Raw genomic sequence first — 27,207 nt, 5'->3', positions numbered from 1 at the left:
CTATCCTAGGAAGATACCCCTTCACTAGCCTACTTTCGACAGCACCGAGCGTTTCTACAATACACCTGCTACTTTACGAGACGTCGCCCAACCCTATGATGCGAGCTGAGACGTCCCGCTCTACGTCGTCCCGCCCCGTCTCGCCGCAAGGCCTCCTGGGAGCGGTAGTCCCCAGTCTGGGCGCTCCGGCGGCAGTAGCAAGGCGCGCCTGACCGCGGAACTACAGAGGGTGGCGCACAGGTCGCGAAGCTTTTCCGCCTCGCGTTTCCCTCCGGCCTGCGCGCCCGCCCCAGCTATCATGGCGGCTCCCTTGGCTCTGGTGCTGGTGGTGGCCGTGACCGTGCGGGCGGCCTTGTTCCGCTCCAGTCTGGCCGAATTCATTTCCGAACGGGTGGAGGTGGTGTCCCCACTGAGCTCTTGGAAGAGAGGTGAGGCCACTGGCTGGAGTAGGTGGCCAAGCCCCGCCTGTGCTCTCCCGGCCTCAGTGAATGGGAGGCGGGGGCAGTGGCCTCAAGCTCAAGATACTGAGGGAACTGACCCGCTCTAGCTTCCTCGGAGAGGGCGGGAGGGCGGGGCCTGAGGGCGGGGCTGCCAAAGGGAGGGGTCGTGGGACTGTGGGGTGAGCTTTGGGCCTTAGGGACTGGCTCACCTGAGCTGTAGGGAGCTGAGGGGGTGTGTCCCCCTCGGTTCCTGAGCAGAGGTGCGTGGTCTGAGGAAGGATAGGTATCAGAAAAGGGAATGCTGGATGGAGTGTGATTTGCAGAGGGGATAGGGATTTGATGAGGGATCGCACCTGGGATATGGTATGGTATGTGGGGGGGGGGCCCAAGTGAGGGGACCAAACTTGCCTAAGCGAGTAGAGTGTGTGAGTGTGCTTAGACGCCTGTTCCCAGTTTGGGACTTGCAGTGCAGCATTTCCTACTGTTTCTTAAATTTTTGTCAGGCGCTATTTTCTACCAGCGCCTACAATGAGATAAGAGTTTGTGCTGAAGTATGCACAGACTAGTGGGAGAGACAGATAATTATAATCCTTTTTGAAAAATGTTCTTCCTGTACATCCAGTTCCTTCCTTGGAGTTTCAACGCTGAAGAAAGTGTCCTCTCTTTTTCCAGTTTCCTAAGGATGTGGGCTTTGAGCTCACTGTTGAAGGATGTAGAATTTGGAAATGGAGATTAGAGAAAGGAGAGTTCCAGGTAGAGGAAGGTAAACAGGATCAAGAAAATGTTGAGGAGTGCGAAATGTACAGAGTGGGGGAGAAATGGGATACAGGTTAGGTGAGGGCCAGAATTTAAAGATTCTTTTAAAAACTTTTTTACTGAAGTTCAATATACATACAATGCACATACAGTAAGTGTAGAGCTCGATGAATTTTTACAAACTGTGGATACTCATGTAGCTAGCACCCAGATCAAGAAACGGAACATTACAGAAGTAAGAGCACCCAGAAGTACTCTTTGTGTCCTTGAACTTAATAGTTTTTAAAAACTTTTTAAAAAGATTTTTCGTATTTATTTGAGAGAGAGAGAGCGTGAGCAGGGGGAGGAGCAGAGGGAGAGGAAGAAGCAGACTCCCCTCTGAGCAGGGAGCCGCACCTGGGGCTCAATCCCAGGACTCCAGGATCATGACCTGAGCTGAAGGCAGCCACTTAACCAACTGAGCCACCCAGGCACCTGTGTCATTGAACTTTAAATGCTAGAGTTCGGATGTTACCCCATAGACATTTTGGAATGGGTAATGGCATAATGAATGGTTGTTTTATGAATAATTCTATATAATATATATTATTATATTATTTAAAATACTATATATTAAAGACTATGGTAAGCTTCTTTTATCCTCCAGTTATTCTCTGTGTTAGATTGTGTTATTTCCTCCATTTTACAGATGAGGAAACTAAGATTTAGAGAAGTTAAGTAATATACCCAGGTTTCCCAATTGACAGATGGTAATTAAGGTAGTAGTAACTCTTCTGTGTGATGGTGAGAGCTTAGGCTTGATAATCTTTGAATATAATATTTGCATATAATTATTTGTTGAACAAACTGAATTGTTTGGGTTGAAGCCACTTGGTTCCTACTTTCTTCTGGATACCAGAAGCCCCGGGGCAATATTAGGCCCTCCTTCCTTTGTTCTCTTAGCACTTTATACATACCTCTATTAAGAGCATTTCTCACTTTTTATCATAATTATTGGTTTATATCTGGTTTCCGCACTGTACTGTGAGTTTCTTGAGGTCCAGAACTGATTTATTCATTCCTGAATCCTTTGTGCCTGGCATAGAGTAGTTGCTTTGATACTGTTGAATAAATATTGAAGAAAAGAAAATATAAACTCTGGTTACATATAGGATGCACAGGGTGAAGGATCCAAAGATGAGGCAATGTAGTATGGTGATTAAGAGCACAGGGTCTGGGATTTTTTTTTTTTTTTTTTTTTTTTTTTTTTTTTTAGTAGGCTCCATGCCCAGCGTGGAGCCCAACACAGGGTTTGAACTCACCACCCTGAGATCAAGACCTGAGCTAAGATCAAGAGTTTGATGCTTAACAACTGAGCCACCCAGGTGCCCCAGGTCTGGGGTCTTTAAAAGTGTTTGAGTCTTTATTTCCCTCTGCCACTTATATCTGTGTGATCTCCAACATCAGTTTTCTCATCTGTAAAATAGGAAGTTATAATTTGTACTCCATTAAATGAGATAACCCATGTTGAAGCTCTTAGCACAAAAATGAAAGCCAAAATAGCTAATTGTAAGGTTTTTGAATTTAAATAATAGGGAGAACAGTGGTGATATTGACTGAAATAGGTGAGTCAGAAAGGACAGCAGTAAGTTTGATGTGTGTGTAAGGTGATAGTATGATATTCAGAGGTTTAGGTAGGGAGCTTGGGGCCAGTGTCAGAACTATAGAGTGAGATTTGGTAGTCACCCATCTGAATCTGATTGGGTCAGGATAATTATTTGTCCTGTTTTAAGCAGGGATAGTGGGTAGAGGGATGGTACAACATCTGTAAGTATCACTTGTCTTCAGAGTATACTTTAAGATGGGATATTTTAAAAAGGAAGTGATTGAATTTAAAAGGCAGGCATTTAAAAAAATATTGAAGTAGGAGCCCTTCTGGTTTCACATGACATTCATTATTTATTCATTTCACATGAGTTTTTTGAGTGACTAGTAGTTTGGGTGAAGGGCCGTGGATCCAAATAGATTTTGGTTGGCGAACAGATTTTTTTTTTTAAGAGCGAGAGTGTGTGTATATGTGGCCGCTAGGGTGGGAGGGGCAGAAGGAAAGGAGAGAGAGAATCTTAAACAGGCTCCATGCCTTGTGCAGAGCCTGGCTTGGGGCTTGATCTCAGGACCCTGAGATCATGACCTGAGCCAAGATCAAGAGTGGGATGCCTAACCAACTGGGTCACCCAGGTGCCCCTCAAGGACTGATTTTTAATAGGATTAAATGAAAGGTTGTATAATTGAAGGGGACAATTCTTGTCTTCAAATATCTGAAGGGTTTTAAGTTGCCATGTTGTCAGTTCTTTCATGTGCAGATGACAGAATCCCAACTCAAACTGCCTGAATTATAATAAAAAGTAAACCTCCTGGCCTATGTAACAGAACAATCCAAGGTAGATCCTGACTTCAGGCCTAGCTGGATCCAGACTCAGTGATCTCATCAAGACTAATTCTTTCTCCATCTTGGCATTGACTGTATTCAGGAGGGCTCTTCTTGGGTATTGGCAAGATTGGCCCATAATAGCCTCTGACTTTTATATCCTTACAGTATCAGGTCCAGTGGAAAGAGGGTGACTGTTCTTCAATAAGCATAGCAAAAGCCTTGGAATTGAGTTACATTGAACTTATTCGGGTAATATTCCAATTCTTAAGCCAATTACTGTGGTCAGCCTAAGTCATATATCTTTTTCTACCTCTGGAGCACCTAGCTGGCTCAGTGGTGGAGTGTGCGACTCTGGATCTTGGGGTTGTGGGTCTGTGCCCCACATTGGATGTAGAGATCACTTAAAAAAAAATCTATCTATCTATCTACAGATATATATACCTAGTGCAGTGCCTGGTGTGTGAAGGGACAGCCAGGTTCAGGCCCGCAGAGCAGCCCAGGCAGGGACACAAGTGCCGGGCAGTCCTACGTGGAAAGGGCTCGGGCTCGCGCTCAGTGAAGCCAAGTGCAGTGAGTACTAGAGAGGACAGGGGCTTCTAGAAAACCGACGACCCGGAACTGTACTGTGGTCTGTTCGTACCTGTGCAGCCCCTGCATGGGCCAGTGCTTCGCTGGAAAGGATGGCTTGGAGGAACGGAAGAGGGACAGGCGACCCGCAGATGGTTTTCCTCACTTACAGCAGAGAGAGAGCATGAGCAGTAGGAGCGACAGGCAGAGGGAGAAGCAGGCTCCCTGCTCCGCGGGAACCCTGGGATCATGACCTGAGCTGAAGGCAGACGCTCAACCGACTGAGCCATCTAGGCGCCCCTATATTATTTTGATCTTTAAAAATTTACTAAAGCTTATTTTGTGCCCCTTTGCTGATGCTAATCATATCCTCTTGCTGTAATAAACACCATGTGCCGTATATATATATATATCTACAGATAGATATATATATCTACAGATAGATATATATATCTCCCTCCCTCCCTCCCTCTTTGGAGAGGGGCAACCTCCCGAACTGTGGAAGAAGGTGGTATCCCATAGGAAAACTACAGTGGTGTTACTAGAAGAGGGGGAAATTGATGCTGGGAGGCGAAAATAACAGATATCCATTATAAGAGGAAAGACATCTTTTCTGTGTCATTCATTTCTACAGACCTATCAGTTTATTTGATAGTCCAACTAAAATTTATACAGATTTCTTGCTTGGCAAATGCAAGCATGTGCTTCTCAGTCCAATAAAAATAATAACTAACACTGATGTAGCGCTTTCTGTATGACTGCCCCATTCGAAACATTTTAGATATGTTTAAGAGCTAATCACCATAAAGGCCCTAAGATGTAAATGGCCCTACATGTAAATACCTCATTTTATAGATGAGAAAATGGAAGCACAGAGAAATGAAGTCACATAGATGATGTTTTATGTGAATAGCTGTCAGTATTTAGGCATTGCTGTTCTACCAGAGTTCACTCTATACCATCTTATGTAGAAATCTGTCGGGGGGCGCCTAGGTGGCTCAGATGGTTAAGTGTCTGCCTTCGGCTCAGGTCATGATCCCAGAGTCCTGGGATGGAGCCCCACGCCGGGCTCCTTGCTCGTTGGGGAGCCTGTTTCTCCCTCTCCCTCTGCTGTTCCCCCTGCTTGTGCTCTCTTGCTCTCTCTGTCAAATAAATAAATAAAATCTTAAAAAAAGAAATCTGTCGGAAATACTTTTGGAACTTTTTTTTTTTTTTTAATCATATTTTGGTCTTTCCTCAGCCTTGATCTAGTGATTAGGAATCAGTACAGACTTAGCTTCTTCAGTTCAGGGTAGAACCCAAGCTATTAGCACTTATTTAGAAACCCACCTCCAATATAGCCATGAGGGTCAGGGTCAGGAAGAGCACATCTGATAGCACAACTTGAAAAAAAATCAAAACCTCTATTGTTAAAATGGAGAATTAGTAAGCCTCACACAACAGTGTGTCACACAACAGTGAATTATAAGGCAAGCACTTTTGTAGCCATCATCCAAATCAAGAATCAGAACTTTACCACTTACTCCAAAAGCCTTTCTATATGCCCCATCCCAGTTACAGCCCCCCTCCGCCCCCTTCTTTAAGTAACTATTATCCTGACTTACATAATATCGTCATGCCATCTTTATATTCTTTTCGTTTTATTGCTCAAATGAGTGTCCCTAGTCACTACAGCTTAGTCTTGCCCCTAAACAAAAGTTTTTATATGTGTTTTAAGTCTCCCTTAATCTTTAAGGTCCCCATCCATCCCATCCTTTTCTTATCTGTTGAAGAACCCAGACCTTTTGACCTGTAGTTTCCTATAGTTCAGATTTGACTGAATGTATATTCATGGTGCAGTTTAACATGTTCTTGCATCATCTGTATTTCCTGCTGTATCTGGCAGCTGGATACCACAAATTTTTTTTTTTAGCTTTTTACTTGAAATAATTTTAGAATTACAAAACATTTGCAAAGATAGTACAGAAAGATCCGTATACCATTCACCCAGCTTCCTATAATGTTTACGTCCTGCATAATCATGGTACAGTGGTCAAGATTAAGAGAATAACATTGTTATAATACTGTTGAGCAAACTGTAGTTGTTCAGAGTTTACCGTTTTTCCCACCGTTTTTTCCTGATCCAGCATCTGATTCAGGATGCCACATTGCCTTTAGTTGTGTTTCCTCATTCTTCTCCCATCGGCGAGAGTTCCTCAGCTTTTCCTTGTCTTTTGTGACCTTGACACTTTTGAAACATACTGGTCAGGTATTTTGTAGAATGTCCACCAATTTGGGTTTGTCTAATGTTTTCTCATAGTTAGATTGAGATCATGGATTTTGGAGAAGAATCCCACTGAAGTGATGTGATCCTCTCAATGTATTGGGTGGCGGTACATCATATTGAAAGGTCTTATTACTGGCGATGTTATCCTTAATCCCTTGGTTATGATGGTATCTGCCTGGTTTCTCCATTGTAAAGTTACTCTCCCTTTTTAATCCATAACTATTTGGGGAGTATATGTCGGGGCTCTGTAAATATCTTGTTTCTCTTTAAGTTTTTGCCCACTACTTTTTGCACTTACGGGTTGATCTGCCAGCACCAGTCATTACTGTGATGTTCTAATGGTGACTTTTCTCTTTTCCTCATTCCTTCTTCACTTATGAATTGGAATTCTTCTCTAAGGAAGAGTTGTCCCTTCTTCCTTATTTATTCAGTCATTTGTTTTATACCTGAATGAGTTCATAGGTATTTAGTTTTATCCTCTGGATTATAATCTATTATCTTTATTTTGATGCTCAAATTGTTCCATCTTTGGTCATTGGGACACTTCTGCAACCACAAGATGCTTTCTTTAGGCTTAGCTCATATTTTCCATTGTCCAGCCCTGGAATCAACCACTTCTCCAAGGAGCCCTGGTTTCTTTTATTGGAGAATGTATTTAGAAAGCAAGATCTGAATGCTAGGTGTGTTCTTTGCTATGGGAATGACACTGTATCTTACTTTCTGGATTAGAAATACAAGGATACCACTTCTTTCGAACAAGCTGAATGCATATCCTTCTTGATACGGGGAGCTCAAAGACAATGTTTGTCTTTTGCTAGACGATATGCTTTTATGATCGCCCATAGGAAAAGTATATCAAGGTAACTAAGAATTTTTGCTTCATGGGATTTATCAGTTAAGAGTTGAGACACTTTATTGGAGTGCCTGGCGGCTCAGTCAGTAGAGCATGAGACTCTTGATCTTCGGGGTTGTAAATTTAAGGCCCATGTTGGGTGTGGAGATTACTTAAAAATTAAATCTTAAAAAGTTGAGACATTTATCAAAAGAACCCTTATATTTTAGAATAGTTGGAAATAATTAGTTTTTATGGTCAACTATTTTTTTTTTTTAAGATTTTACTTATTTATCTGTCAGCACAAGCAGGGGGAGTGGCAGGCAGAGCAGGCAGAGGGAGAAGCAGGCTCCCCACTGAGCAAGGAGCCCAATGCAGGACTTGATCCCAGGACTCTGGGATCATGACCTGAGCCAAAGGCAGACACTTAACCGACTGAGCCACCCAGGCATCCGTTGGTCAACTATTCTGAAGCATTAGTTGTTGGATAAGAATCCCATGAAGCAGAAATTTTATTCAATTTCTCTGGTGCACTTTCCACAGGTGTTATTTTGGGGGGTACTCCAGGAAGAAGAATGGCTTAAAGCTGTGGGTTCTTTGTTGGGTTGTTTGTTTGTTTGTTTGTTTTTTTGAGTATTTTGGTTTTTACCCCAAACGGGCATTTTATTTTAAAATGTTCCCAGCAAAATATTATTAGGACATTGTTATATATGTTAGAATTTGGGGGCCCTGGTTATTCTTTTATACATGGAGTGGATTCCCTTTTATATTCTAGAGGGTTTTGTTACTCTGTAACTCAGATGATCCCAAATGTACTGTAGACCACGCCAAAGTTTTCAATCATGTGCACCAAGATAAGGACATGTAGAAAGTGTATCAGAAAGATCAGTGTGCTCAAGTGAAAATATTTTGAGTTTATGGTCTTCCTACACTTTTTAATGTTATAGATGGTGGTAGTAAATGGCAGTGGTTTTTTAAAAAATGTTTTTACATGAGGTTGACTCATCCCCCAGATCAATGATCTGTTAAGTAATATGAGGTCATAGTTAATCATCAAGGTGGCAGAGCCATATTCCAAGTACTTGCCAGAGAACACATTCACAAATTCGCAGGTGTACAATATCCAATCCAGCAAAAGCATATCTGAGAGAAGTTACATTTCAGAAAATTGCCTGAAAAGTAGACAATCTTTTCTTCTAGCTACATACTGAAGAATCTGCCTCTGGGTTAAACCAGCGGAGACGGATGTCCCTGGACAGCATCTTACTGATCCTCTGTTGAGTTGCTTTTACTGCTGTGTGGTAGGATGCCATTGGCTTAGGTTGGGATTTACCCTGTGAAGTGGCTTGATGAATCATGTCCTTGGGTCTCCAGTAAAGCTGTTAGTGAAGGGTTTAATAGTTGTGTTACACTTCCTTGGGGGAAGTTTCTTTTTGGTCCTAGTATAAGGACCAGTGATAGCTGTCTTGAGAAATGGGGTCTGTTTTATTTTACAGCCCGGATGAACTGTGTAACTGATTAAGTTTCCTTCTAGGGTGAGTCCGTAAGTTTAAAGCCATATTTAAGGCCCACTCATTATAAATATATAGTTTTTTTTGGAACAGGCTTTATAACTTTGATTTTGTTTTATTTATCTTTGACTAGGTAATTCAATCACAGGTTTCAAAAATCAAAGGTGCAAAAGGCTATATGATTAACAGGCACTTTTCCACACCACTTTCCTAGAACCACCCAGTTGTGTTCCCTGGAGGGACCAGTTTCTTATGTACATCAGTTTCACATGTGTACTTCTGAGATATTTTGGGCATATATAAGCTCATACATTTTGTAGGTTTTTGTGTGTCCTTTTTATATTTTTTCTTATCCTTCACTCAGTTTCTTTTAAAATTAATTTTCCTATTTCTTTCTAATAATTATGAAATAATGCTCATTGCTAATGATTCAGAAAATGAAGAAAAGGTAAAGAAACCAAACATCTTCTGTAATCTTATCAGCAGAGTTGGTTGCTGTATTTTTTTTTTCTTTTTAAGATTTTATTTATTTGTCAGAGAGAGAGCACAAGCAGGGGGAGTAGCAGGCAGGGGGAGAGGGAGAAACAGACTCTGACCGAGCAGGGAGCCCGATGTGGAACTTGATCCCCGGACCCTGGGATCATGACCTGAGCTGAAGGCAGACAGTTAAACTGACTGAGCCACCCAGGCATCCCAGATGGTTGCTGTATTTTTAAATTTTTATTTATTTTATTTAATGTCTAACTTAATATTTTTTTCCTCTTTCTTTTCTTCTTTCTTTCTTTCTTTCTTTCTTTCTTTCTTTCTTTCTTTCTTTCAGAGAGAGAGCACACACACATACACACACGTGTGCGGGCGTGGGGGGGAAGGGGAGAGACAGAAAATCTCAAGCAGACTCCCTGCTGAGCACAGCCTGGAGCTCCATCCCATGACCCTGAGATCATGACCTGAGCCAAAATCAAGAGTCAGACTTGAAACCGACTGAGCCACCCAGGCGCCCCTTAATATTTTTAAAGAGCACTGGCTGGTTATTTTGTCTCTCGATTTGGGTTTGCCTGTGTTTTCTCCTGGTTAGATTGGAGTTATGCTTTTTTGGCAAGGATACCACATTTCTGGCCTAAGGACCACGGACGTGTTTTTATCCCCATGTCCGTGAATCCCTTCAGGAGGTACTTGATGTTGATAGTGTGAACCGTTCAACATCCTGCTGCTGATATGAACTTTGGCCACACGATTAAGGTAGTGAATGCCAAGTTTGTCCACATGAAAGTATTTTTCCCCTTGCAAATATGGTTTCTCATATTTTTACATTCTGATTTTAGTATCCCTTGACAGTCTTGTCGTTCACCACTATTACTGTGGGGTCTGCGAAGTGGTGATTTTCTATTTCCAGCTTTCCTCCCACCTTTGATACTTACAGATCTCTGTGAGGAAGAGCTTTCTTTTCTCTTCCACTTATTTGTTTATTCAATTATTTATACCACAGTATGATTTTTAACTATAAAGTGTTTACCTATCTATCTATACATACACATGTGTATATATCCTAATTCATTTAGGTAAATCTCTATTAATGGACATTGGGATTATTTTTGAGTACTCTGAGCACCGTAAGGAACATGCAGTTATTTCCCTAGGATAAATTGCCGTAAGAATAATCATTTCAGTGTCCAAAGGCCCATACTTAAAAAGTACATATTTCCCCGTAGAATACACACGCCACTCAAGCAGCACATGAAAGTGACTGCCCATTTCCCCACACTGGGGACAGCATCTCTTACCAGCTTCCAATTTGTTGTCATATTATTTGGGGGAATTGGGCAAAATATATATAAAGGAAACACTTCTTAGAGTCGGTAGAAATTACAAGGACATCAGAGAAGGCTCATAGTCTAACATAAAACTTTTTCCTGAGAGCTGCCTCACAGTGGAAAGGGATGCTCTGTATGGAAAAAAGTTCCGCATCATCTGAGGTGTTCAAATCAAGTTTCAAAGCCACTTGGTGGGGATGAGGTTAAGGGGGTTGGACAAACTGTGAGGCCCTTCTTGTTTCTGGGAGTATCTAACGCTTTGGTCTCTGGCCATCTGCATGTGTCTCTGAAGTAAGAGTGAACTTGGATGTCTTACTTTTCAGTGGTTGAAGGCCTCTCACTGTTGGACTTGGGAGTGTCTCCGTATTCTGGAGCAGTATTTCATGAAGTAAGTGTTCTTGTTTTCTTTTCTGAGTACTAAGAGTAGTTTATAGTCACAAATACCAAAGCCTAACCTCTGTTTTGTACAAACATTTGAAAAGATCTATTTTTGAAAATCATATTTAGAAACAGACCTTTTTTAGATGTCCTCTGCATAAGAAGGAGGTTTCACAATTGCAGTGGAAATGATCCAGATTAAGACTGTGATTTGGGGAAGCAGATGAGACTTCTGTGGAAGTTACCATTTTTATTGGCAAATAAATTGTAAACAGTTCCCAGTCCACAAATAAGTTGTATGCTAATCGTCATATAATTGGTTCTTTGGAACATGCTTTCCCATGAAAACTGTATCAGCAATGCTGGTTTCTTAGAAAGCCCACAAAATCCTCTTTAACGCATAACATTAGTTCTTAAAATAGTAAAATCATTCTTAGGTCACCATCATCCCTTGCTTGGGTTCCTGCAACAGCTTCCCGACAAGTCTTTCTCCATTCAGTCTTGCTCTTTTACTCTCTATTCTGCAGCCCTAGAGTCGTCTTTCTGAAATGTGAATCTGATATTGTCAGTGTCCTGCTTAGTACCTTTACTCACCACCGAACTCAGGTATGCACCCTAGGGGGCATACAAAGCCGCGTGGGCCCAGCTTACATTAACCACATTTCTGTCCACTGTCCTCTCCCCATTATTGTTGGTTATATCATTTTAAAGTAGGAATTCTCTATTTGAATTCTTAACCCCTCATTTTTACAGTTGTCTCTGTCATACCTACTTTGGGAACAATTCCTTCCTAACTTCCTAACTTACTCCTTCCTTCCTTCCTTCCTTCCTTCCTTCCTTCCTTCCTTCCTTCCTTCCTTCCTTTCTTTTCTTTCTTTCTTTCTTTCTCTTTTTCTTTCTCTCTCTCTCTTTCTTTTTCTACCTAGTTTGTTTTTTTTTTTTAAAGCATTCAGCTTGGTTCTCATGGAGATAACAACTGGCTTTTGCATTCATATTTCATTAGTTTGTATTACTATCTAATTGAACTACAATAATAAGAACTGCTAGCAGAAACAGGGTCAATTTAAGACTCTTAATAAGCACACAAATCGGCTATTGGAAACAGATGTGTGTGGGCATATAAAAATGCAGCCCACTAGCCGTGAGGGCTCAGTGTGCAGTCATCCTTGGGCAGAATGTTTTCTAGACAGAACAAGAACCCCCTGAGAGAGTTCTCACATAGTTTCGCTATGCTCCAACACCATATTCTCTCTTACCTTTGTGTTTTTGCTCATTTTGTCATCTCTTTATGGAGGGCTTTTTTCCCCTCTTTTTGTGATTGGCTTTACTATTTAGATATTAGCTTAGATTTTACCTCCTTCTAGAAACCATTCCTCATCACCTTAGACCGGTTAGGTGTTCTTCCTGAACATCTTCCAAAGCATCTTGTGCTTATACTTTTAATGGCTTATATCATACTCTTGAAATTGCCTCTGTACTTGTTTTACCTGTTATATGTTCCTCAGAACAAGTACTGGTACCTTTTCATTAAGTATTCCTAGTGCCTAGCTCTGTATCTACATATGTATTCCAATCCCTCCTTTCCTTCTCTCTTAATAAAGATTTGTTAAGTATATACCAAATGCCAGCTATGCTGCTTGGTGCTAGGGATACAAAACAAGACACAGTCCTTGGCCTCATGGTACTTATTTCTGAGAGCAACAAACAGTAAGTTAGTAAAAAGGAAACAGATTTCAGAGCAAAGAATATTACCAGGGGTAAAGACGGTTATTTCATAATGATAAAGGGGTCACTTCCTCAAGAGAACATAACAATCCTAATGTTTATGCACCTGATAACAGAGTTTCAGAATACATGAAGACTGACAGAACTACAGGGAGAAATAGACAAATCTACAATTATAGTCAGAGATTTCACTATCCCTCTCTCAAGGACTGATATGACAAGCAGATAGAAAATCAACAAGGATGTAGAAGCCTTGAATAGGATGTCAACAACTTGACCTCTTTGACATTTATAGAACATTCTATCCAACAGCAACAAAATACATAATCTTTTCAAGTGTACATGGAACATCTGCAAGATAGACCATATTTTGGGTTATAAAACAAGGCCCAATAAATTTAAAAGGATTGAAATCATACAAAGTATATCTGACCACAATGGAATTAAATAAAAAATAAATACCAGAAAGATGTCTGGAAAATCCCTAAATATTTGGAAACTAAGTAACATGCTCCTTAATAACCCATGGATCAAAGGAGAAATCAGAGGGGAAATTAGAAAGTATATTGAACTGAATGAAAATGAAAACACAACCTATCAAAATATGTGGAATGTCACTAAGCAGTACTTGGGGGAAATACATAGTGCTAAATGCTTATATTGGAAAGGAAGAGAAGTCTCAAACTGATGACCCCTGTTTCTACTTTAGGAAACTAGAAAAAGAAGATAAATTTACCTCAAAGTAAGGAGAATAAAAGAAATAAGATCTGAGTGGAAACAAGTTATACAGAAAACTGAAAAACAATAGTGAAAAATACTGAAACACAATTGGTTCTTTGGGATGAACTGTAAAATTGATAAACATTTGGGAATGGGGATATATTCATTATCTTGGTTGATGGTTTCATGGGTATATACATAGGTCAAAACTTATCAAATTGTATACTTTAAATATGTGAAGTTTATTTTATACTAATTATACTTCCATAAAGCTAAAGTTAAGAAAAAGTGGGATTTCAGTTAAATGATAAGTAAGTACATGTAGAAAAATAAAGCTGGGTAAAGGGATAAAGAGTGATGGTCATCCATGTGTCAGTGTTTTAGATAGTGTATTCAGGGAAGGCAGTCCAAGGAAGTGAAATTTGAATAAGCGATCTAAAGGAAGCTGGCAAGCCAGATATGATGGCTCTGCTTTGGGAATGTGGCTGGCATTTGTGAGTTGGATAAATTCTGCCTTAGTGTTGCTAAGGCAGAATGAGCAAAGAGGAAAATATTAAAGACAAGTAGTGAGAAGTTAGGAGTCAGATTATGTAACACTTTTTATAGACTGGTTAAGAGTTCAGATTATCTGTATCTGTCTATCTATCTATCTATCATCTATCTATTTTTAGTATAATTATTTTTAATGTCTAGAATTTATAATATGAGGGTGAGAGCTTCCTCCCAGACTCAAGTTTATAAAATCTCAATTGGCTGGTGAGGCCAGTTGGGATATTTCTTGTCTAATTTGGTTTCTAGGAAGACTGCATTTGAATCCTCAGTGGTCATTTGATCAAATGGAATTATGTTCTTCATCTTCTCCAGCTCTCTTGTATTCCTCAGTCCTGGCGAGAGACAAAAACTCAGCACGACTTTTCACATCTTTTTTCTTCAGCATCCTGGCACAGGAACCTTCAGGGCATTAAACTTCTCAAAGTCATTTACCAAGCCAGCCTTTACCACATTGACCTTGTGTAAGTCCAATCAATAGCAGGTGGATTCTTAGGTAGAGTAGCTAGCTTGATGGTAGGGGTCTCATTCCAGGACTTTAGGGAGTTAGCAGTGGCCTTTTGGTCTCGGGGTAGGATCTCCCAGAGGACTACTCGGTAAATGCCTTATTTATGAATGTGTGTGTTTGTGTGTGTGTGTGTGTGTGTGTGTGTATGATTTTAAGTAATCTCTGCATCCAGTGTGGGGCTTGAACTCACAACCCCAAGATCAAGAGTCGCATGCTCTACCGACTGAGCCAGCCAGGTGCCCCTAAATACCTGTTAGAGCAAGTTTTTGCTCAGCCATTTTGAGATCCTTCACCAGCCCTAGTAGCCCACACTAGCACGTGGATTTTGTTTTTACTATATTGAGAAAATAGAGACTTTTAAACCAGGAGAGAAGTGATTATATTTATTTTACATTTAATAAATACTGCCGTGGATACTGCGAGGGCAATTGACTGTAGGGGCAAGAGGTGAAGCAGGGAAAATGATTAGGAAGGGTGCTTATGCAGTAGTCTAAGCAGGATGGTGGTGGCTTGGAACTAGTGTGGTAACAAAGAAGGTGGCGAAAAGTGATTCGATTCTTTAAAAAAGTAATAGATTCTAGTAATACTTTTAGGAGTAAACTTATTAATAGTGTTGATATGTGATATGAAGGCAAGAGAGGATTCAAAGATATGATTCAGGACAGCAGGTGTTTGTCCTGAGCAACCAAGTGAATGATCGTGTTATTTACTGAGATGAGGTGGACTGAGGGAAGAGCAGATTTTAGTGAGGCAGGAAATAAAGAGTTCAGATTTCACCATATTAAGTTTAAAGACATTCGAGTGACAACGTTAAGGCAACTGGCTATGCAAATGTGAAACTCAAGAAGAGGTTCAGGCTGGAGATGTAAAATTGGGATCTGTCAGCCTATAGATGATATTTGAAAATGGGCTTGATGTGATTACCTCGTGTGTGATAGCCAGACTCCATGATGGCCCCCCCCAAATTTCTACCTCCAGGTATTCACACTTGTTGTAGTCCTCTCTCACATTGTACCAGAGTTGGCCTGTGTGACCAGTAAGCTATGGCAGAAATGATGGTATGTCAAAAGACCCTGTGGCTTATTAGACTTTCTCTCTTGAAAAGACAGAGAATAGGCAACCTTTATGAGGAGTTTGGCTCTAAAGGAGGGCAGGAATATGGTCTAGTAGCTAAAGGCAGATGTACAGTAAAAACATTTTATTTTTTATTATTTTTTAAAAAGGTATTTATTTGAGAGAAAGCACATAGGAGCGGTGGGGGGAGGGGCAAAGGGAGAGGGAGAACACAGAGCCTGATTTGGGGCTTGATCCCAGGACTGGAGATCATGACCAGACTGAAGGCAGGTGCCCAACCAGCTGACCCACCTAGGCACCCTGTAAAGACATTTTATGTATGAGAATCTGCCCTATATTTATCACAGCATTGTTTATAATAGCCACGATATGGAAGCAACCCAAGTGTCCAGTGATAGATGAATGGATGTGTGCACACCCACACTCATCCCCACACACACAGTGGAATATTATCCAGCCATAAAAAAGAATGAGATCTTGGCATTTGAAACAACAACATGGATGGACCTAGAGGGCATAATCTTAGTGAAATGTCAGAGAAAGACAGTTACCATATGATTTCACTTATACGTGAAATCTAAAAAAACAAAGCGGGGGCACCTAGATTTTCAGTTGGTAAGTGTCTGACTCTTGATCTCAGGGTCATCAGTTCAAGCCCGCATTGGGCTCCATGGTGGGTGTGGAGCCTACTTTAATTAATTAGTCAATTAATTAATTTAAATAAAATAAAGTGAAATAAAAAACAAGTGAATAAGCAAAGAAAAAAGCAGAAACAGACCCATAAATACAGAGAACAAACTGATGGTTACCAGAGTGGAAGGGGGTAGGGAGATGGGCAAAATGGGTTAGGGGAAGTGGGAGAAACAGGCTTTCAGTTATGGAATAAAAGGAAATGAAAGGTACAGCATAGGGAATATAGTCGCTGGTATTGTACTAGCATTGTATGGTGACAGATGATAGCCACGCTTGGGGGGAGCATAACATAATGTATAAACTTGTTGAATAATCACTACGTTGTACACCTGAAACTAATGTAACACTGTGTGTCAACTATGCTTGAATGTAAAAAAAAGAACATGTGGGGGTGCCTGGCTGGCTCAGTTAGTAGAGCATGCAACTCTTGATCTCAGGGTTCAAGCCCCACATTGGGTGTAGAGCCTACTTAAAAAAACAGAAAGAAAAATAAAATAGGATAAAAACAGAGAGGGAGGCGAACCATAAGAGACTCTTAAAAATAGGAAACAAACTGAGGATTGCTGGAGAGGTGGTGGGTGGGGAGATGGGGTAATTGGGTAATGGGCATTAGGGAGGGCACTTGATGTAATGAGCACTGCATGTTACATGCAACTCATGAATCACTAAATTCTACCCCTGAAACTAATAGTACACTATATGTTAGCTAAATTGAATTTAAATAAAAAATTTTTTAAAAAAGAAATTAACATGTAAAAACTCTTAAAACTTAATAAAATAAAATAACAAAAAAATGAGACTGTGCATATTTGGTTGCTGGTGGGAATAATCCTGTTTTTAGAGAAGTTGATGATGTAAGAAAGAGGATAATTGAATGAGCAGTGTCTTTGAGGAGGCAAGAAAAAATGTGATACAGTTCACAAGGGGAGAATTTGACTTCAGATATGAAGAAAGGAAGTTCATCCATGATCAATAGGAAATAGAGAATATAGGTATAAATATGGGAAGTTGGTGAACTGGGTAGTGGGAAATAAGGTGGTTCTCATTTAATTGCTTCTTTTCTCAGTGAAATAAGAAATGAGGTTGTCAGATGAAAGTAAGAAATGGGGAGGAAAGTTGGAGGTTGAGGACAGGGGAAGATGTGAAATAGTCCTTTCAGAAAGAATATGTCAAACGAATGAATGGAAGAGCCATATCTAGCCATTTAACCATTATTTAAAATGTTTCTGGGAGAAAATGCATTCTTAGCTACAATGAGGGAGTCTAGAACGCATTCTTACTCCTCACCAGTGTGTGTGTGTGTGTGTGTGTGTGTGTGTAAGTGTAAGTAAAGGGAAATAATGGTAGAAGGTAGTAATTTCAGCTACAAGAAGCCATGTTAACTCTCTATACTTGTGTAAGATAACCCCTTTAGGACTGAACAGTTACTTCCTCCATACACAGTGGAGGTGACCTCACAGTGCTTTCCTGCATATGGGTTGTTTCTTTTCCTGCATATGGGTTAATTTGCTTTTAAGCTCAGTGTTCATAAATCCAGAGCAATCTATATTTCAGTACAGTTTCTTTAAGTAATAAAACATAAAGAAATAAAATTATGTCAAGCCAAGTGAAAACACTTTGGAAGAGAAAGTTCATTGTTGCTTTGCATTTTTTTTTCTTTTTTAATCTTCAGCAGATTTTATTATCTAGTTCTTAGGGAAATGTAAAAGTGGAGAAGGAAATTCTGCACAGGAGTGAAAAAGAGAATTTGGCAACCACGTTAGATTTTATGACTGCCTTCAACAGAGGTTTCTATTTTCTGTGGTTAGCCAAGTACTGATTGTAAAATTGTGAGTTCCTTCATATTTACCCTACCCTGACTGGGAATGGTCACCCACATGGAAACGTAGCATGAAGACAAATTCTATTCACTGTGTAGTTGTCTGTAATAATGTGATATACAATTAAACTAACTATTGTGTACGTGTTAGCTCATTATGGAAGCCAGCCCATTTGCTGATAGGCTTTTTGAGAACCATTTATTTGTTCTGTCATTTCTGAGACCTACTTAGTGCCATTCTAAACTATCTAAAGCATCAAAACACTTTGAAAGCAGGCCATTGGTAATATAAGTATCAAGTTACTACTTCTTACTGACAAAGATAAATGCAAAAAAGAATATTAGTAGATAGTCTTAAAAAGTTTAATTCTTTTAGAACTTTGAAACGCTAAGTTGATGCCCTTGTTTTCTTTTGAAAACAGGTGGTAAAAAGTTGATCTCAGGTAGCTAATATATTGAGGTTTACTGTATATATGTTAGGCACTGTGCTAAGCACTTTGTGCCCATTACTGTTTACTCCTCCCAAGAGCCTTGTGAAATAGGTCACTATTCTTTTTTTTTAGATTTTATTTATTTATTTGACAGAGAAAAAGAGAGAAAGAGGACAAGCAGGGGGAGTGGCAGGCAGAGGGAGAGGGAGAAGTAGGCTCTTTCCAGGACCCTGGGATCACGACGTAAGCTGAAGGCAGGTGCTTTACCGACTGAGCCACCCAGGCATCCCAGTAGGTCACTACTCTTATTTTATAGCTGAGGACACTAAAGTTTAGAGAGAAAAGGTACACAGGTGGAACATGGTTTTAAACCTGAGTTTAACCCCAAAGCCTTGTTCTTTTTACCACACCAGCTTACTGTCCCTAAAAAGCCTGTTAGTGACCTTTGCAATATTATAGGACATTTTTTGCATGAGGTTGGGAGTTGGGAAGAGGTCCTCCTGAGTCACCAGCAAGGGTTCACTAAAACCAAGCCACGCACTATCCTTCTGGTTCTGATGGATTGGTGAACTAGCTTATAGTAGCAGACCAACCCTCCTGCCAAGGACAACTAGGAAAGGAGGATGAACAGGAAAAAACATCTGTTTGATGGTACTAGAAAGTATCAAGATAGCCAGGAATGAGGGATTGAGATCCCAGAGAGGAAGGTACAAAATGTGAGACTAACAGTCTAAGCTGCTTTCTCTTTAATGCATTTATCAATTTGCAAGTGGCACAGGCTGAGAGCAGAGAAAGAGAACAGAAATTGGCTGTTACGATGCTAAGGAGTTAAGTAGAGCTATAGTGCTAAAGAAAGACATGCAGGTGCACGGCCAACTAAGGTGGCAGGGCTCTGGCAAAGGTCTTGGCTTCCAGTTGGGTCCTCTGAAGGACTACACTGAAGGAAGGAATAAGGGTAGAACACATATAGACCAATCTTACAAAAAAAATTCAGCTTAATTAGCTAAACTCTAATTAGATTAAGGTGATGCAGTTCTATTCTAATTGCTTGCCAGAAGTTTAAAGAAATCCTTTCTGAGGGACGCCTGAGTGGCTCAGTTGATTAAGCGTCTGCCTTCGGCTCAGGTCATGATCCCAGGGTCCTGGGATCGAGCCCCACATTGGTCTCCCTGCTCAGTGGAGAGCCTGCTTCTCCCTCTCCCTCTGCTGTTCCCCCTGCTTGTGCTCTCTCTCTCTCAAATAAATAAATAAAATCTTTTGAAAGAAATCCTTTTTGGAAGAAAATACTTCATGCAGAACCTCTACAGTTTTCCCTATATGATGTCCATCATTCATTCAAAAGTTACCAAGCATAATAAAAGACAGGAAAAAAATAGGCACTAAAGATTCACAGTTGATTCAGATATCGGAGTTACCAAACTTGGATTCTAAGATAACAGTGGTCAGTGATTAATATGCACAAAAAATAAGTGACAAGGTAGAGAATTTCTCCAGGAAACTAAAATATATAATAATGAGTCAAATGGAAATTCTAGAACTGGAAAACGTAACAGCAAATTAAGAATGCAATAGGCAAATTTAATAGCAAATTACACAAAGCTAAAGAGAGGATTTATGATCTAGAAGATAGATCTGTAGAAAATACCTAGACTAAAGTTTGGAGAGAAAAGGATAGAAAACAGAAGGGGAAAAAAAAAATTATGAGATACGGTAAAAAGGTTTAACATACATAAATATGGAGTTCCAGAATGGCAGAAGAGACAGAATGAGGCAGAAACAATATTTGAAGAGATTAGTAGCCGAAAAATTTTTTTAATTTATGAAATATTTCAATTCAAGAAGCTCTATAAACCCAAGCAGGATAAATTCAAAGAAAAACACACATTTTAATAAAACTGCTCAAAATCAAAGACAGGTTACAAGCAGCCAAAGGGATAGTCTCTCTCAGAGATGAAGATAAAGACATTTCCAAGCAAATAAAGATTGATAGAATTTGTTGCCAGCATTTAAAAAATTATAAAAAAGCAGGATTATGGTTCTCAACAACATCATGGAATATAGGAAGGAATAAGTAACAGTGAAAAAAGGAAGATATGTGGGTAAATTTAAATAAATATTGACTATATAAAACAATAATAATGCCTTATGGGTTTAAAATACATGTAGAATTAAAAGTTGTAGTACCAGTAACAGAAAAGGTTGGGAGTAGCTATATGGAGTTAAAGTATTTAAAGGTCCTTATATTACTTAGAAAGTAGTAAAAGTAGTAATTTATATTATATGCTAATTAAAGTCAAAGACCTATTCCATAATTTGTAGGTTAATCACTGAGAGTATAGTAGCTAAGTGTATAACCAACAAACTAGTAGAGGAGAAAATGGAATAATAAAAAATAATGCAGAAGCAAGAAAGAAAGAGAAAATGGGACAAATGGAAAATGGAATAGTAAGATGGTAAACTTAAACACAAATACATCTATAATTACATTAAATGTAAATAGACTAAAAAGCCAACTAAAAGATAACAGTTGTCAGATTAGGTTAAAGAAAAGTAGGGGCGCCTGGGTGGCTCAGTCGGTTAAGCGTCTGCCTTTAGCTCAGGTCCTGATCCCAGGGTACTGGGATCGAGCCCCACATTGGGCTCCCTGCTTAGCGGGGGGCCTGCTTCTCCCTCTGCTCCCCTATTCCTGCTCTCTTTCTCTCTCAAATAAATAAATCTTTTAAAAAAATAAAAAAATAAATTAATGAAATGGAAAACAAAAATATAATAACCAGAAAAGTCCAAGTTTGTTCTTTGAAAGACTAATTAAATTGAGAAACCTCTGACAAAATTTGTCCAGATTAAAAAAAGAAGGTACAAATTACCTATATTGGGGATGAAAAAGGGAAAATCGCTATAAAATCAAAATTATATATTATTAAATATGGCAGTAAATTTGAAAATGTAGATGAAATGGACAAAATCCATAATTTACCTAAGCTGGCAAGAAAAAAATAGCAAACCTGAGTAGTGTTCTTTCTGTGAAAGAAATTTAATCTGTAATTAAAATCTCTTAAATCCCGTGCCAAGATGACTTCACAGTGAACAAATTTCCCCGGATATTTGAGGAGGCAATAACACTAATAATGTGAAACATCTCAGAGGACAAAAAAGGCGGGAAAACATTTCCCACTTTATTTTATGATTTCAGTAATCTTGGTTTACTGTGGAGTTCCCCTTGGCTATTCTATATGGCTTAGAACTCAAGTTTACCTCCTACCTTTAATATGTTTACAGTTCCTCAACAGATATTTAACACGTCATATTTTGTTCTCTTTACTCAGTTCAGCAGATAGCCCCCATAGCAAAAAATGATCCAGTGACACTTAATTATTCTGTATGTACACTGGCCAACTAGCATAAAGTAGTAACCCAGAAAAGAAAGAGATTTTTGCTGAGAGAATAGCTTCTTCCCCATTCCCTACTCTGGAAACTGATAACAGTAAGATTTAAGTTAATTTGTTTGTTTGTTTTTCTCCTACAGACTCCATTAATAATATACCTCTTTCATTTCCTGATTGACTATGCTGAGTTGGTATTTATGGTAAGTAACCTCCCACATAAAGTCAATATGTATATATCTTTAGAGTCTTTTATCTTGTTGTTTTTAAGAAAAAATGTCTTTTAGGAGCTTAGGAGTTTCTGAGAGTATAAAAGCAAAAACCTATCCTTAATTTGAATTCAAGGAACTGTGATAGTATTCTGGAAGTATGGGGAGTAGTCTCTTGACATTTGAGCAGTTCCAGTTCCTTATACTTGGTTCCTGGACTGTATAGTCTCAAACTTCGTAGCGCCAGGATTCTATGATTAGTTTTAATTGTGGTGCCAGTGTAGAGGGCATCCTGAATTTCCTAAGCATTTTTCCATGCAGTGGACATAGGTCTGATGAGACTCTCAGGGGCAATAACCTTCAAAGTTGAGATGACAGGGCTGTTTTGAGAGATAGTAATTTGAAACGCTTGCCTAATGTAGGGTTGAAAATCCGGGTCAAGGGGCGCCTGAGTGGCACAGCGGTTAAGCGCCTGCCTTCAGCTCAGGGCGTGATCCTGGCGTTATGGGATCGAGCCCCACATCAGGCTCCTCCGCTATGAGCCTGCTTCTTCCTCTCCCACTCCCCCTGCTTGTGTTCCCTCTCTCGCTGGCTGTCTCTATCTCTGTCGAATAAATAAATAAAATCTTAAAAAAAAAAAAAAGAAAAGAAAATCCGGGTCAAGTAGGAGGCCCGCTAAAGTCTTCCTTAATCGTTATAATGGTTGCTGTTAACTGAGGACTTACTTTATACTAGGCAGTTGATGTACATCAGGCCTGCAAAGCATTGGGTGTTATTGCTGTTTTACAGAAAACTTAAGTAAAGAGCTTGCAATTAAAGAACAGACGTGGTACACCAAGCTAACATAAACCTTGATGGGTGCCAGTCCTCAGGGTTTTCCAGTCAAATCTCCCTGAAAGGCTTTATCTTTAGGTAGTCAAAGTGAAAGTTGAGGTTCTGCCTGACTGTAAGAGTTCATTACCAAATAGTCCACCAGTATCCAAAAGATCTAGGCCCTGGCAGCACTCCATGGCTCCTACACTATTATTTCTCTTTCTTTTGACAGATAACTGATGTACTCACTGCCGTTGCCCTGTATTTTGCAATCCAGGACTTCAATAAAGTTGTGGTAAGTAGTCAGTGGGTGACACAAAACTGGTGGAGTTTTTGGTAGTCGTCTGGTCTCTGTTTTTACAAAGAATCAAAGGTCACGTACTTTAGGATCCAACTGTTTAAAAATACTAAGAAGTGGGAGTGAAGCTACTGGCCTGTTAAGCCAGCCCTGGAATGGTCAAACCCAAACCAACAAGACAGCTTTACTAGTAGATACAGAAAGGTCATTTTAATCTGTGTAGCTTAATATCCGTTCACCTGTCCAAGTTCAGACTTTCTGGAGCAGAGCTGAACTACAATTATATTAGCGAGGGGCCTTAAAAATCTTCCTTTCATGAATACAGCTTTTTTTTTTATAATAATATTTTTTATTGTATTATGTTAGTCACCATACAGTACATCCCTGGTTTTTGATGTAAAGTTCAATGATTCATTAGTTGCGTATAACACCCAGTACACCATGCAATACGTGCCCTCCTTACTACCCATCACCAGCCTATCATGAATACAGCTTTTAACTGACTTTGTTATGCCTATTTGAGGTAAAATTGGATTCCCAGTGTAGTTTCTATTTCCCTATAGGGAGCAATCTTATTTAGAAAATTTGGCATGTAGTAAAAGCCTGTAGAAAGTATTGATGTAAACTTTAGTCTTAATCCCTATGTGATAGCCAAGGGGAATGGTATATTGTGACCATTTTTGTTTTCCTGGGTTCCGAGAGAGTTAACAGATTAACCATATGCACTATCCGTGTAATTACTTTAAAAATTGGCTGCAGTCCTCTTTGATTGGCTGGGAGCCACTGCGAGGAATTAGATTGGAGTGAGAGAAAGCTGCATCCCTTTGGTGGTGTCTGTTTATCGTTCATTTTCACTTCTGTTACCAAGTAATAGAACCAGAAGTAGCAGTCTGCCTTTCTGTGGCACTGGTCATTAGTAACAAAGCTGGTGAATTCTAGAATTATAGACCTCAAAGAGATTTATAAGATATCTAGATTGGGAATTCTTAACTTGGGGTCCATTTATAGGCTTAATAGGCCTATAAGACCCTTGAAGTAGGGGCACCTGGCTGGCTCAGTCAGTGGAGCTTGTGACTGTTCATCTGAGGGTTGTGAGTTCAAGCCCCACAGGAAATTAGTTAAACAAAAATTAGAGACTTATCACTAAGACTCAGGGAGTGTACATCTTAAACCAGGGGAGCATTTGAGACAACACAGATAAACCTGAGGGCATTATGCTAAGTGAAGTCAGACAAAGACAAACACTGTATGATCTTGTTTACATGTGGAATCTTAAAAAGTCAACCTGGGGGGTGCCTGGGTGGCCCAGTCAGCTAAGCGTCTGGCTCCTAGTTTCCCTCACGTCCTGATCTCAGGCTCATGAGATCGAGTTTTGTGTCGGCCCACACTCAGTGAGGAGTCTGCTAAAGACTCCCTCTTCCTCTGCCCCTCCCCTGCCACACTCACATGCGTGTGCACTCTCTCTCTCTAAAATAAATAAATAACTCTTAAAAAAAAAAAAAAAGTCGAACTGGAGAACCTGACTGGCTTGGTTGGTAGGGCATGTGACTCTTGATCTTGGGGAAATGAGTTCAAGTCCCACACTGTGTGTAGAGCTTACTTTAAATAAGTGAGTCAAACTCACAGAAACAGTATATTGGTGGTTGCCAAGGGGGTGCATTTGGGGGTGGGGGAAATGGGAAGATGTTGGTCAAAGGGTACAAACTTCCAGTTGCAAGGTGAGTAAGTTCTAGAGATCTAATGTACAGTATGGTGATTATAGTTAATATGTATACTTGAAAGTTGCTAAAAGAGTATATCTTAGGGGTGCCTGGGTGACTCAGTTGGTTAAGTGTCTGCCTTTGGCTCAGGTCGTGGTCCCTTCATAAGCCGAGGAATACAGGGATAAATTAGCTCCACCCTGGAGATTTTTTTTAATTCAAAAATTTCTATTGAAATACAACATGCATATGGAAAAGCACACAAGCATCTGTGTATAGGGTGATTAATGATCACAGACTCAGTGCACCCAGGTCCTTACCTTTCTTAGGCCACTTTTAACCTCTTCTATAGCAGTTTTAAATCTCATCATTGTCAAGGCTGTTGAATATATCTAGAAATATTTATCTTTGGATTTAAAATTGTACTCTTTAACCTCGTTTATTTTTATACTTTTAATATTTTCTTGGTGTGTGTGTGTGTTCACTTTTCCTTAGACTTTTAGCCATTTTCCTGTCTCTGACTAGGTCCAGTGGGGGTTTTTAAAAGAAATTTTTGTTGTTCTTCAGGGAGCTGAGTCAATATTGGGCCTGTGAGGCCAGGCATAATGGGGACTTTGCTGATGAGACTGGGGGAGACAAAAAGAGATGTAGCAGAGAATCTGGGGAATGCTGACCTGACTGCCCTTGTCTCCTGCAGACTCTCCTTTCATAAAATCTTCCTGTTTCAAAGTCTTTTGGAAGATTGGGGTGACAAGGAAGTATACTTCTTTAGTTGTTGGCACAGTGTCACCTCTGCCTAGGATCTGCACATGCCTGTTGAGCTGCCCCCGTCTCCTCCTTAGTCCTGCCGGCTGGCTTCCAGCCTGCGAATGGGTCTGCATTCCCACCTGTCTCTCTGGCTGCTCCTGGATCAACTAACTCCCTGTTTCTTTTCATCAGCCTTCTTTGTGGGTCTCACCCCATCCAGGTGGCAGCTTTTTTGCGGAACTCTAGGACCCTTGCTAGCAGGGCCTCCTTCCCCTACCACTGCTGCAGCTGTCCTCACTAAGTGCTTTGTCAGCTGAGCCGGCCCCTCTGATAAAAGCACTTTAGTTTATATATTGTCTTTTTAATTAAACAACCCCACCTGTGAATGGTAGCATAACTCTTACTGATAATTCCCACTGTCTAACCTGAACTCTCGGAGATAATCAAAGGGAGGTTTTTGAAGTTTGTTCAGGTTTTCTGATTAAGCCTCTGTTTAAATCCGTGCAAGAAGTCTGAGCTTACCTGTATTCCTGTGATAACTCCTTGATTATCTTTTTTCTTTTCTTTTTTTTTTTAAAAATCAGAGAGAGAGTGAGCACAAACACAGGGAGCAGCAGGCAGAGGGAGAAGCAGGCTCTCCGCTGAGCAAGGAGCCCAATGCGGGGCTCGATCCCAGGACCTTAGGCTCATGACCTGAGCTGAAGTCAGCCGCTTAACCAGCTAAGCCAGCTAGGCGTCCCAACTCCTCAATTTTGTTTTGAACTGAAAGATGAATCTTTAAAATTTTAAAAAAACTTTCCATTTAAAAAAATTCTGAAATATGTAAGACATGCAAAAATATGTAAAGAATAATACATACTGTGAACTTATTTCAGGTTCAAAAATAAAACACTATCCAGGGCACCTGGGTGGCTCAGTTGGTTGAGTGTCCAACTCTTGGTTTCAGCTTAGGTCATGGTCTTGGGGTTGTGGGATCAAGCCCTGTGTAGGGCTCTGCACTCAGTGGGGAGTCTTCTTGAGATTCTCTCCCTCTCCCTCTGCCCCTCCTCTCACCCGTGCTTACGCTCTCTCTCAAATAAATAAATAAAATAAAAAAGAAATAAAACATTATGCATATACTCGCCTCTGAGATTTTCATCTCCTTATTCTCCCTCTCACTGGTTACCAGTGTGGTGGATTTAGTGTTTATCGTTCCCCCACATGGCCTTAACTTTTGCTACTTTTGTGTATATCCCCAAATAACATGTAATATTATTTTGCATGCTTTTAACTTTGTGAAAATGGTACAATACAATATGTGTTCTCTACGTGCCTTTTTCAGCATTAAATCTTTATCACGCACTGATAGTTAAGCGCTGCTACTCTGGCTCCCCTGCAATGCTCTGTTTTTATAATCGGTTGCAGCATTGATTTTATACTCTTGAAATAAGATTCTCTGACCATTAAATCTGCAAAGCTACCCATTTTGGGTTCAGAGTCTTTTCCTGTCTATAGCCTGACCCATGTTTGCTTATAGGGTTGCCTGACTTTTTTTCATTCTGGAGCACACCCATGAACTTGTTGGGACACA

The 27,207-nt window shown here is 40.0% G+C and overlaps 1 protein-coding gene across 8 annotated transcripts in view; it reads left to right on the top strand.

Annotated features, from left to right (window-relative positions):
• Nucleotides 1–254: 254 nt before the first annotated feature.
• PIGU (phosphatidylinositol glycan anchor biosynthesis class U) overlaps nucleotides 255–27,207 on the top strand; it is a 79,791-nt gene continuing 52,838 nt past the window's right edge. For 2 of the 8 annotated variants that reach the window (XM_040638204.1, XM_040638201.1), the window contains exons 1-4: nucleotides 255–428; nucleotides 10,917–10,981; nucleotides 22,014–22,073; nucleotides 23,125–23,187. In XM_040638204.1, the coding sequence (XP_040494138.1) occupies nucleotides 299–428; nucleotides 10,917–10,981; nucleotides 22,014–22,073; nucleotides 23,125–23,187 (318 nt within the window). In that variant the 5' untranslated portion in view covers nucleotides 255–298. The remainder of the gene's footprint in view (nucleotides 429–10,916; nucleotides 10,982–22,013; nucleotides 22,074–23,124; nucleotides 23,188–27,207) is intronic. The other 6 variants (XM_040638202.1, XM_040638200.1, XM_040638199.1 and 3 more) reach the window with 5 other exon arrangements.

The sequence above is a fragment of the Ursus maritimus genome, unplaced genomic scaffold (assembly GCF_017311325.1).
Source record: "Ursus maritimus isolate PB19 unplaced genomic scaffold, ASM1731132v1 scaffold_22, whole genome shotgun sequence".
Taxonomy (NCBI): domain Eukaryota; kingdom Metazoa; phylum Chordata; class Mammalia; order Carnivora; family Ursidae; genus Ursus; species Ursus maritimus.
Note: the sequence above shows the minus strand (reverse complement) of the source record. Positions and strands in the feature narration are given on the sequence as shown.